This window comes from Anabas testudineus, chromosome 9 (assembly GCF_900324465.2).
Source record: "Anabas testudineus chromosome 9, fAnaTes1.2, whole genome shotgun sequence".
NCBI lineage: Eukaryota > Metazoa > Chordata > Actinopteri > Anabantiformes > Anabantidae > Anabas > Anabas testudineus.
The window spans coordinates 227,362-241,010 of record NC_046618.1 but is presented as its reverse complement, the minus strand read 5'-3'; the positions used below and the strand labels follow the sequence as shown (position 1 = coordinate 241,010).

Below are 13,649 nucleotides of genomic sequence, written 5' to 3'. Positions count from 1 at the left end.
ACCTGACTCACCGGGGGCAACTAGGTTTTCAGTATCTTGCCCAAGGACACTTTGGCATGTGGCGTGGCAGCCGAGAATCGAATCACCAGTCCTGTGATTGGCAGACAACCACTCTACCTATTGATCCACAGCCACCCCTAGTGCGTTCCATCCAATAGTAGCTTGTTCATTTGTGCCGCCAGGCGCTCATGGAGTGAGGTTAGCTTCTTTAGCCAGTAGGCATGGATCATGTCAGTACCTGGTTCCGTCCAGTTCTTCATTTTTCATATATATATATATATATATATATATATATATATATATATATATATATATGTGTGTGTATATATATATATATATATATACACAGTGGCAAGAAGAAGTATGTGCACCCTTTGGGATTACGTGGAGTTTTGCACGAATTGGTCATAAAATGTGCTCCGATCTTCATATAACTCACAGCAATACAAAAACACTGTCTGCTGAAAATAACAGTACACAAACGTTATATGTTTTCATGCTTTTATTAAAGATAACATGTAAACATTCATAGTGCAGGGTGGAAAAAGTATGTGAACCCCTTAACCTTTAAAAACACACACCAGTCTTGGGTTTACTGGTCTCAAGAAGAACTGCCTGATGTGATGATTATGTTACTCAATGTTCAAATGTTTTTTGTGTGTAATGGCTGCTGCAACACCACAATTTCCCCTTTGGATCAAGAAGAATCCTAGAGTGTCAGCTAAAGACTTACAGAAATCTCAGGCACATGCAACATTTTTGTAAACACATCTACAATAAGGAAAACATTAAACAAGAATGGAGTACATGGGAGGACACCACGGAGGAAGCCATTGCTGTCCAAAAAATATATTGTAGCACGTCTGAAGTTTGCAAAAGAGCACCTGGATGTTCCACAGCACTACTGCCTACTATATATATATATATATATATTTGTATGTGAATATACACACACACACATATATATATATATATATATATATATATATATATATATATATATATATACAAGCTCTTTCAGGCTGCATGCCAGCCATAGTTGTATCCATAGTTGTATTGCCGAATGAATAAGATTGTCCTCCAGGATTTACTTCCACTACTTCCTACTGCCAAGAAGCATCCCCACAGCATCATGCTGTGGGGATGTCGTGTTTCACAGTGGGGATGGTGTGTTTGTGGTGATGTGCAGTGTTTGGTGTGCGCCAAACATAGTGTCTTGTCTGATGGCCAAAAAGCATCAGACAAGACAGTCTCTTTAGTCTCATCAGATCAAATAACCCTCTTGCACTTCACCGTGGAGTCTTTCACATGCCTATTGGCGAACTCAATTCATGATTTAACGTGAGTTTTCTTCAACAGTGGCTTTCTACTTGCCACGCTCCCATAAAGCTTTGACTTGTGAAGAACGCAGGCAACAGTTGTTGTATGTACAGTCTCTCCTATCTCAGTTGCTTGTAACTCCCTCAGAGTAGTCATTGGTGTGCTAGTGGCCTCTCTCTCTAATCTTCTTCTTGCACTCACTCAGTTTGTGTGGGAAAATTAGACATGTGACATATTCCTTCCATTTCTTGATTATGAATTTTACACCAGGGGATGTTCAGTGACTTGGAGATTTTTTATGTATTCATTCCCTAAGTATTTTTTCCCTAAGCTTTTCAATGACCTGTTCTCTGAGTTGCTGGCAAAGTTCCTGTAGCCAGAAATACTGAATACCAGTCCAGTGACTGGACCTTCCCATGCATTAACTGCACTCAGGTGATCCCAATTTCATTAACTGTGGGACTACAAGCATCAAATATCTGGGCCTCTGTTGGATTAGGTCAGTCATTTTAAAGGTGGTGAATATTAATGCAAACACTGATTTGACCTTACATATTTTGATTCAATTGGCATTACTTTGTAGAAACCTATTGACATTGGTAGTATTTTCTGAAATATGTTTGTCAAAGTCACCAACTTTTATTGACCATGACTGATTTATAATGTCAATAAAAGTATAAAACATCTGTGAATACCTTTTATAGGCACTCGATACTGCTACAAAAAATGAAAACACTTTTTAATCAGTGTTTAGCATCAAGTAGTCCCCAGGTGCCATACAAGCACCTGAGTTGCAGCAATGAACTTTCAGTAAAATGGACTAACCTGCTGCATCAGTTTTCCACTTTGATTTTCAGCGTGTCTTTATGCATTAAGTCAGCCCTCTATAGTTTGATAATTTTAATTCCCATCAAACGATATGGCATCCTTTCGTTCATAACAAATCCATATCAGTCCATATCAGTATAAATATCCAGCATTCCCCCCCCCCCCCCCCCCCCCCCCCCCCCCCCATTGAAATCTGATGTATTTTAACTGCCACACCTGTTCGCATTCAAGAAATCTCTTAAATAGGCAAATAACTGGCTGACAAAGTGAAGTAGACCAAAAGAATCCTCAAAAACTAGACATCATGTGAGATCTGAAGAAATGCAGAACTAAATGAGAAAGAAAGTAATCGAGATCTATTAGTCTGGAGAATGTTATAAAGCCATTACAAAGCTTTGGGACTCCAGCAAACCACAGTGAGTGCCATTAACCACAAATAGCAAACAAATGGAACAGTGTAGACCCTTACCAGGAGTGGCCGGCCGACCACAATTACCCCAAGAGCACAGCGACGACTCATGCAAGAGGTCACAAAAGACCCTACAACAACAACCAAAAAACTGCAGGCCTTACTTGCCTCAGTTAAGGTCAGTGTTCACGACTCCACCATAAGAAAGAGACTGGTCAAAAATGGTCTGCATGGCAGAGTTCCTAGATGAGAACCTCTGCTGAGCAAAAAAAACATAAAGGCTTGTCAAGACTTTTGTGAAAATACTTTGTCGACTGACGAGACCAAAGTTAAACTTTTTGGAAGGTGTTTCTCCCAATACGTATGGCATAAATGTAACATCGCATTTCAGAAAAAGAACATCATTCCAACAGTAAAATATGGTGGTGGTAGTGTGTTGGTCTGGGGCTGTTTTGCTGTTTCAGGACCTGGAAGACTTGCTGTGATAAATGGAACCATGAATTCTTCCGTCTACCAAAAGATCTTGTAGGAAAATGTCTGGCCATCTGTTTGTGAGCTCAAGCTGAAGCGAACTTGGGTTTTGCAGCAGGACAATGATCCAAAACACAGCAATGTTAAGATGTTGTGGCATGATCTTAAAAAGGCGGTGCATGCTGGAAAACCCTCCAATGTGGTGCTATACAAATAAAATGAAATGAAATTGAATTTTCTGGTAGTTTAATTAAGAATTTTTGCCTTTGTTGTTATTTTTAAATCACTAAGTTATTGTTTTCCATTATTTCATATTTTTGCAACAAGGAGATATGAGGACAAAATTAAACTGGTTGTAGTTTCAAAAATTCAAAGTGTGACATATCTGACACAACTTATTTCTAGCTAATCACACCAATCTTGAAACGTGTGTGCTACACACAAGCCAGTGAGCTCCCAGAGGTACTAACAGGGAAACAACGGATGCCCTTGTTGTTTACTAACCATTACATCTATTCAATAACTGCAAGATGTTCTTTCAAAAGTTTATCAGTTCTGTTTCCCCTAAGATGCCAAATTATTGCTTTGTTTGTTAACCAAGCCCTCTCTAGATGCTGAATGTGAGCCCTAGTAACAGGATCAACAAACCATCTTCACAGTCATGTGTACATAGCCCAGACAGCAAGAGCACCCCAATGAGGACTTAATCAGTTATTCTACTAGGTACTCTTGTTGAATTTGGGCTTTATGAATACCCTTCACCCAAAAACAAATAAATGCATTAAATACAGTGAGCACCAGTTTTTAGAAGTTTGATCGTTGTGGTTTATTATGAGTTATGCTAAATAACTATATTTTATACAGACAGTTTTTGATAAAGATGAGAAAGTGAGAATCTTGACAGTAGAAATTACCTTTTATAGCATGACAGTCCTGGAGTATATGTGGGCTGGAGTATATGTGTGCACATCACTAGATTCCTAGTAGTAAAAAGGGTAAAGCATTACATTAATTGAAAATATAGTATGCATTCTTTACAACTATGGTGTTACAAAGACATGAAAAACATTCCAAATAGTTATAATACACAATAATAAAGTGTGTTATTTATTTGTGTGCATAGAATTTGTGTGAAAAAATAATTAAAGAATTATAAAGTCAGTAAGAAAAAATTTAATTACAAAGTAATTATGTTGAAATAGCACTTTAATTAGATTTAGTTAAGTTAACTATGCATATGCATTACTAATAAGTGACAAACAAATAAATACAGCCATATAGGCTATACCATCCATACATGTTTGTTAAGTTGTTTCCTCTTAAGCTTCATTTTGTTTTGACACAGTCTGCATCTCATGATTCTTTTCAAAGCTTTCTTTTTCTGTAGCCATTTAATAAGCTTTACTGTATTCATTTTAGTTGGCTTTCCATAGATAAAAGACAAAATGTTCCTGCTCAGACTCGTATTTGTCTATTCTTTTAATCGGCAACCTAATTTACATACTATTTCGGGGTCATGTTGCTGATAGGACCTTTTGGGACAGCTCGTTTTTGTTTTTATCGCCTCCCACCACGCTGCCATCAGTTGCCGTCATGCTTTCAAACTAAAACGTTATAAAATGTCTCAATGATATAAAGGAATTTGGAGTCCCTTATTCTTTGACAGTGCTATTATACCGATACAACACGCTGGAAACCCAGGTTCCACCAGGGATGCATCTGGAAACCTGCAATGGATGAAAAACAATTTCCACAGTCCTGCAGCGAGAGTGGGAAGAGGGAGGAGGAGGAGAGACGCAAGAGAAGTGCTGGCGTTAACCAAAGTAGAAGAGATAGCAGCCATGATAGCGCGAAACAGTCAGACATGGAGTCTTCAGCTGTACAAAGAAGTAAAAGGAAGCGTCAGCATGTTCAGTATGACAAGAACGAAGTCATTGGTAAGTTGAAAATTATACCATTGTTAGTTTGACGAGTAAAAGTGATATCCGTGTAAATTATGCTACCACATTCAAGTTATTGAAGTAGCTAATTAGCAAAAGGCTTAGTTAAAAGCTAGCTAATGAAAGGGTATGGTATAAACATGTAATTGAACAAGGTATCTTAAGAAATTATAAAAACACATTATTATCTGTATGATAGTCAACCAATCCAAGAAATATAGTTTTGTTGAAAAACACCCATACAGTTTTAACCAAAACCCAAATGTTACCCTTTTAGTGTTATGTTGCATGTCAAGCCATTGACCTTGCCTTGGGAATAAGTATGTATGGCTGGTGAAAACAGAAGACTGATCCTACTGAATCTATCTTTCCAAATTGATAATTTTACTGTACTTCCACCTTTGTTGGATGATCCAAGAAATTCAGTTGCAGTTGAAGAGGTGAAAGAAAGGGATAAGTTTGACAGCAAGGTGCATAGAGTAGAACATTGTTTGCCGTTTTCTTATTAAAGAGGGGGTCATGTTCAGAGTTTAAAATGTGAAAATTACACAATTTCATTATGATTCTAAATTGGTTTCAGAGACCCAAACTGCATAGAGCGCTATTTTGTAGAGTATTTATACTATCTTTGCATGGAATAGTATTGCATATCAACCAAGGCCCGTAGGCCACATCTGGCCCGGCGTACAATTATATCCAGCCCGGAGATAATTTTATCTCTGGGCTGAATCTAAAAATGTCAATGTTGTGTGTAAAACAGTTCATAGAGTGCATTTTTATAATTAAGTAATTGTGTTTTTTCTTGCCTTACAGTGAAAACTACTGACCACTCTGCCAAAAAGGTGGCATTAGCAAGGCTTGGAATGGATCGGAATACAATCAGGCACCAATTGCTGAACTCCCAGCTATTAATAGAGAGCTGTTCAAAACTTTGAAATCGAGTTTCAAGAAAGAAGATAGCTTCAAAAGGTTTTTTTTTTTTCATAAAAGAATTTGGATATTAAAGTTGCTAGAAAACCCTCACGATTGATTGTCAAATGATAACATAAAGGTCCATGAGCTATGTAATATTTTTAAAATCAACAACTAAGTGTACTGACACTGCTGTTGATAATAAAGTGAGGCAATAGTGTTCATTTAACTGCCTTGTTTTTATTTGTTAATAAAGCAAATATAAAAACAACATAAATTATGTAATCTGTTTTAGAAAATAGGATCATGTCACCCCTTTTTTAGGAAGGCCACAAGTATGATGAAGTCATTCAACATAATTTCGTGTATGTTTCTCCAAAAATTTTCTTTCCCTACAAATACGATACAATGTGAGAACATTTAGTTTTCTGGTTCAGAATTTATATTTGTAAAAATTATAAATAGGTTATCATAAATAGATTGTAAGACTTGAGATAATTATGGTTGATACATGAAATATAATAATGAATAAATGAAAAATGTTAATAACTAAGGTGATGAAAGCCAAAAATAAGTATAATAATAATTTCCACTTTTTTGCTTTCCCAAAAACTTGGTGTCTATATAGAAAGACTTTACTAAAACTGTGACAAACTGTGTAAAAGAATGAATGTGTCTCCACTTTACATGAAGATATCATGATAAAGTAATACAACAGATAACTTGGTAATAACCATGGTGACTGTAAAGAAGACATGAACATCATTGACTTAAATGAGTAATGATGATTCAAATATCTTAGTTGTAGCATTAATTAATGCATGAGATACTGTAAATTCTTGTGAAGTCTGTGATAGTCACATATATAGAGTATATATATATATATATAGTCTGTGAATTTTATATATAGTTTATATAGTCTGGGTGGCTGTGGCTCAATAGGTAGAGCAGTTGTCTGCCAATCATAGGATTGGTGGTTTGATTCCCAGCTGCCATGTCAGATGTGTCCTTGGGCAAGATACTGAACCCCAACTTGTCCCCGGTGAGTCAGATCAGCTGCATACTGTAGCAGCTCTGCCATCGGAGTGTGTGTGTATGAATGGGTGAATGAGATGCAGTGTAAAGCACTTTGAGTACTAGTTAGGTAGAAAAGCGCTATATAAGTGCAGACCATTTACCATTTACTTTAACATAATAGAGCACATAAAGGTATGTTGATAAGTGATGGTGTCTCATCTGTGTCTAACAGGACAGGCTGCTGAACCTGAGTTTCCTGAGGCTGTTTAGAGCCGCTCGGCTCATTAAGCTCTTGAGACAGGGCTACACTATCCGCATCCTGCTGTGGACCTTTGTTCAGTCCTTTAAGGTGCACACACACGTTCACATGCTGTTGAACTCAAACACACTTTAATGGCTCAAATAATTATATAATTATTTATGATTTTCCTGTTGCTCCCTTTAGGCCCTGCCTTATGTTTGCCTGCTGATTGCTATGCTCTTCTTCATTTATGCAATCATTGGAATGCAGGTGTGTGATGCAGCTCGGCTGACACAAGTTCATCGTTCAAATGATGTACAAGTTAAATACAGGAACTACATAATACTGAGGCATTATAAATCAGTTTTCCCGACTGCTGTAGGTGTTTGGCAACATTGAACTAAATGAGGACACAGCTATCAATCATCACAACAACTTCCGCACCTTCCTCCAGGCTCTCATGCTTCTGTTCAGGTATTCAGATCCCTTCATATTACAGTTTTTCTTTTACATAAATTTACTTTTAATACAGTTTTTAATTGAAAAAAGTCATACCTTGAAATAATAAACAACAAACCTTCTAATGGACATCTGCATGTAAAAAAAATATATCTACATAAAATTATACCTCTTTAGATATCATGATATACCTGCTATAGTCATTATAGGGAAAGAAATAGACAAGGTACATATGTGGACTTAAAAACATGAACAATACCAACCCTCTCCTCAACTAAAATGATCGCACACATTATTATACAAAAATGAGCAACCACAGTTCAATGGTGCACAGAAGGAAGTTCAGTTAGTATTATGTTAGAAATTGGGGAGAAATATGGCATGCCACAACAGATGCTCACAATAGCACCTTTAGTTTGAACCCACTCATTTTTCAAGTGAGGAAAAGTACTATAAAATGTAGACTTAAGATAGATTGAAGTGAATAACTCTTAATATTTAGTTGCAAATATTTTACTTAAATGCATCAAGTCTCTGACCCATTGATATCACCAAACTTTTGTATTCTTCTTTTGTGATGCTTTTCCAGGCTTTCACTGCAGCCTCTTTAAGTTGATTTGGGTGGATCTTGCTGCATGATGACGGATTAGTTTGGTTGCATCTTTCTTTAAATTGGCAGACAAAATGTTTTCGTAGACTCCTGAGTTTATTTGGCTGCTGCCATTATGTGTTACATCATCAATCAGGATTGAGCCTGTCCCACAATAAGCCATGCAGGCCCAAACAGTGACATTATCTCCACTGTGTTTTACAGATATGCTTGTATGTTTGGGATCATTTTTTTCTCCAAAATCTATCCTTTCCATCACTTTGGTAAAGGTCCATAAAACTTTGTGCCAGAACTTTTGAGGCTCATTTCTTTACTTTTTGGCAACTTCAAGTCTGGATTTTCTATTCTTCTTTCTAATGAGTGGTTTGCATCTTCTAGTGTAGCCTCTGTACTTTTGTTCATAAAGTCTTCTGCAAACAGTAGATTGTGATACCTTTACTCCTGCTCTCTAGAGGTTGTTGCTGATGTCACTAACAGTTGTTTTAGAGTCTTTCTTAACAGCTCACACAACCCACACCATTTTCTTCTTCTTCAGACATTCCTAGTCATTGTACTGGCTTTGGTCAATGTTTGTTTAATGGCTGACTGATTTTCTATCTTCTTTCAGCTACATAATTGCTTGTTTTTTACCAATAGACAGCTCGCTGGTTTTTATGTTGGTTACACCTCTTTAGTATGAATGTATTCTGAACAGGCAAAACCCAAATCTGAAACTGAGCATAGACATTCTGTGCTCTTTACTGTATGAATAATCAATGTAATAGGACACACCAGGGCAACAAAACACATCTGTCAGTCACATATTTCAATACTTTCATGTTCCAATACAATACACGCAAGAAAAAATTGTGGGTTCAAACAACAGGTGCTATCTTCTAAGTTGTGTACAGATTCTTGTTGTTTATTGTTCATCTTTTGATGTAAAACCCGAATGATTTCAGTCTACAGATAAAAAATAAAGAACTTTTCCAATACTTTTGGAGGGAAGTGTACAAATACTGTAATACAAAAAAATTTCAGTACCTGAAGTGGTTCCTAGTTCCTAGTAGTTTCTATCTTCATGCTATGTGACTGTAGTTGCCTTGTCATAATCAGTGTTAAAATGTGTTTATTATTGTAAAAACCTGCAAAATGCAATTAAATCCAATGCAATAGCATCAATTCACAACAAAAGTCATCTCAAGGCTATTTAGGGGCAGCAGTAGCTCAGGGGGTAGAGCAGTTGCCTATTGACCCCATGGTGAGTGGTTCCTCCTGGTTACTTTCGAGGTGTCCTCGGACAAGACACTGAAACCCCGTAGTAGCGCCGACTCAGTCTGGCAGCTGTCCAAAACGAATTTCCCCAAGGGGATCAATAAAGTATACATTATTATTATTATTATTATTTACAGTGTAAGGTTTAAGACCTTACAAAATCTAACTGTACTGTATACAAAATTATATATGTAATCCCTCTTGCGCAACCACTAGGTGACAGTGGAGAGGAAAAACTAACTTTAACAGAAACCTCCAGTAGAATCAGGATTAGGGTGGGTGGCCATCTGCATCGAGCAGTTTGGGGAAATAGGAAGAGAAGAGAGAAAAGAACAACAGGCAACAACAAGAAGCAGCAGAAAAACTGGGCAGGTTGGTAGGGCCAACAACTGCATTCTGGAAATATACAGCTCCAAGGCCGGGGATACCTGCAAGGTCTATGTCTCCCCAATAAAAGCATATTTGTTCCTTTTTCTGTTTTTCTGTGTATCAGGAGTGCAACTGGTGAGGCCTGGCATGAAATCATGTTGTCATGTTTGGGTCATCGAGTTTGTGACGAGCGATCAGGGTCCAATGGGAAAGACTGTGGCAGTGATTTTGCCTACTTCTACTTTGTTTCCTTTATCTTCCTCTGCTCCTTCCTGGTCAGTACTGAAACACATTACTGCTGTAGCCTCTGTTTTTTTAACGCACCCCACTGCTTTTTATACTGTGCATCTTTTTTGTCTAGTAGTTTGTGTTGTGGAAATTTTTATTTTTCTATTAATAGTGTGCTAAGAATTAATGTATCTTTCCCAGACATACTATATACTGTTGTTAGGAATGGACTGTAGCATAGGTTAGTGAGAAATGGATTGGGGCGTTATTCTGATAATAAGCTGTCTAACAGGTAGTTCTTTGTTCACTAACTTATCATTAACTATGATGCTATAGTTGTGAAGGCTTGGGATTGCCATTCACTCAAATGGGACTTCCAACATTTTTCCATTGCACAGGGGCTTAGCATTTGTGAGGCTTTGCTTGACTTCATCATCCCAGTGGCAGTGATTTGAAGTGATTTTTCTTTAAAGATTAGATAATACTAAAATGTCAATAGGACCTGGCCACAAGCACTGGTGTAAATTAAACCCAAATGTCTCTGTTCCAGATGCTGAACCTCTTTGTGGCTGTCATAATGGATAATTTTGAGTACCTAACCAGAGACTCCTCCATCCTGGGGCCTCATCACCTTGATGAATTCATACGGGTTTGGGCCGAGTATGACCCGGCTGCGTGGTATGTTCAGGCCTCTCTCTGGGGACCAAAGATTGGCATGCAAAGTAAATTGAAGGAAAAACCAAAGCCTAACCTTACTCCTCTTTTCCCCATTTTTTACTAAGGTGACTAAATGAGGCCTCATATACAGGCACCATTCCTATACATTGTTGTATGCAGTCAGCCCACTGATGATCATTGTTTTATTTTAAGCTGTCCTGAACTTTTGTGTATTTATGTGCTTGTTCTTTTCCGCAGCGGACGGATTTCCTATAAGGATATGTACAATTTGTTACGTGTTATCTCACCCCCCCTTGGCTTAGGGAAGAACTGCCCTAATAGGGTAGCATACAAGGTTTGCAAATACCAGACATTTTGTCACTAGGGTGCTTTGTGTACCTCTTTGGCAAGAGACCTTTAACTGAATGGCTGTGCACCAATGAAATCGCCTTTACACTAGCACTTGCCCCTCCAAAATGACTTGCTTTGGTTGATGATGCAGAAGTTGAAACAAAGCTTTCAAAGCCATGCCATTGTCCAAAATGCTGCTTGCCAAGCCTACTTTCTCCTGTATAGTTTCTAGTCTTAAAAAAAAGAGATCACTGCATTCAGATTTTTAAAACATTTAAATACAATTAAAAACCTTACAAAGAATGTAATTTGATCTTTTCATGAGGACTTCTGAGGAAAGCAAGGCTACAAGTAAAAGCCTTAGGCTGGCGTTGAAACCTTTGTCTCTGAATATCCTGGTTGAAGTACCGGTGGGATGTCTGCACGCATGCTGAGCCAGACATCCTGGTTACAATGCTGTCATTTCTCTTCCCTCTCATCAGCATTCTGTGTGTTAGGTCAACCCATCATTCCTTTCTTCTCCCCTCCCCCACCATACTCACTCTTTATCATTCCATTTTTCCTCTCAGGGATCTTGTGCTCCACAGTGATGCATCCTCGCGCCCTAACACCGTGGCGTGGCCAAGGATGGCATCCACTTTACATCTCACTGGAGGAAATCTATTAACAGATTTCTGTTTTTCCTTTCCATTCATTTTTGTTTGTTGGTTTCTTTCCCTTGTTCCTCTCTTCTTTCTCTAACTCCCCTTTTTGCATTTTGTTTATTTTTATTTTCTTCCCTGTGAAGTGGCCGTGTCAAGTACCTCGATATGTATCAGATGCTGCTCCACATGTCCCCACCCTTAGGTTTGGGAAAGAAATGTCCGCCAAGAGTCGCCTACAAGGTAGACCCTTCTCTTGCTCTACCTTCTTCCCTGTGCTCAACAACCTTTTTTCTATTGGCGAGAACTCAAGTCAATGTCTGTGCTCTGCAGTGTTCCCTTGTTTCTTCACATTGTTTGTTAGCTCTCTGGTATTTTTCGTGAAAGCCCCTACCTCATCTTTGTGGTGTATATTGTGACTTTGAGCATAGTTGCTGGTGTGGACTAACATCCGTCACTAATGATAGCAATATAGAGCTTAACTAAGAACACTTGAAGTCATGTTAATGAAGACAAGATATATTGTGCTCATGGAGAAAATTTGCCTTCTCATGTCACTATTTACTTTGAATGATATTATACGCCCTAGTTGGGGTGTTATTTTGTGGAGCAGTGTGTGTGTGCGCACGTGTGCACAAGTGTGTATATTTGTCTGTGTGTAGACAGGTATGCCTGTGTTAATGTGTAGCTTTTGTTGCTTTTCTGTGGGGAATATACTCTTTGTGCGTGCTGCCTTTGCTACCTATTACCTCTCATTCATTCTCTCATCTCATGTCATCTCAATCTTTCCACTGTGGCAAATATTTGTTATGCGTGTAGTTGCTTGTGTATGTGCTGTAACTCAAGCTTAGTTCACAAGGCAAAAAAAATGCAGCACATATTCTTCCCATGTATGTATTACAGACACCACCATTTTTTTCTTTAGTGGGTTTTCTAACTACAAACTATGAAAGAACGCTTATAGAATTATCTAGTTAACATAAAAGTGTTAATCAACCCAGAATATGTTAAGTAGCCACATTTTGCTTTGATGACAGCTTTGTATACTCTTTGTATTTTTTCACTCATGAGGTAGTCACCTAGAATTGTTTTCCAACAATCTCGAAGGAGTTCCCATTAGTGTTGAGTTCTTGGTTGCTGTTTCTCTTTTACTCTTCAGTCCATCTCATCCCAAACCATCTCAGTTGGATTCAGAACTCCATCACTCTCATTCTTACAGAACATGTACTGTATACTAGGTGTAAGCAAGGTCATATGAAGTCCTTGTAGGCACAATATAACAGCTTTGAAGATAGGCTTAGTAATAAGATCTAAATATTGTGTATAGGATCTTGTTCACCCTGAAGTTTTAGACAGCTACATTTGCATGTCTTAAACCTAAAAATACAGATGTGGACAAAATTGTTGGTACCATTCTGAAAACCCTCAATGGTCACTGAATTAACTTGAAACAAACAAAAAATCATGAAAATCATTTGCTTTTGAGGTGAGGTTCAACTGAAGTTTTTTAAAGAACAAAGCAAAAAGTAATGAAAAGTAGTCACTGTGCTGTATTACAGTGTGTACCACACTGAACATGGGCCACAGAAAAGCTAGAGAGTTGTCTGAGGATATTAGAAAGAAATTATGGACAAGCATGTTACTTTTTCTTCTTCTTCTAAAGATAAAGGCTATAAGAAGCAACTCCAAGCAGCTTTATGTTTCTGTGACTACAGTTGCACATATTATTCAGACGTTTCAGGTCCATGGAACTGTAGTCTGAAGTAGACAGGTGTGTGTGTGTGTGTGTATGTATGTGTATGTGTGTGTGTGTGTGTGTGTGTGTGTGTGTGTGTGTGTGTGTGTTTGCCCCTCAACTCTTCATCCTCATTTCATTGTGACTCTGGTCTTTCTTCACTGCCACTGATAACACATGTAGGTGAATGCTTTTTGTGTTTAGGGG

General features: G+C 37.9%; 1 protein-coding gene across 1 annotated transcript in view; it reads left to right on the top strand.

Moving 5' to 3' along the window:
* cacna1ba (calcium channel, voltage-dependent, N type, alpha 1B subunit, a) overlaps window positions 1-13,649 on the top strand; it is a 140,403-nt gene that overhangs the window by 103,771 nt on the left and 22,983 nt on the right. The window contains exons 37-42 of the mRNA XM_026343558.1: window positions 7,130-7,246; window positions 7,343-7,408; window positions 7,521-7,612; window positions 9,955-10,105; window positions 10,609-10,736; window positions 11,854-11,950. Coding sequence (XP_026199343.1) covers window positions 7,130-7,246; window positions 7,343-7,408; window positions 7,521-7,612; window positions 9,955-10,105; window positions 10,609-10,736; window positions 11,854-11,950 — 651 coding nt within the window. The remainder of the gene's footprint in view (window positions 1-7,129; window positions 7,247-7,342; window positions 7,409-7,520; window positions 7,613-9,954; window positions 10,106-10,608; window positions 10,737-11,853; window positions 11,951-13,649) is intronic.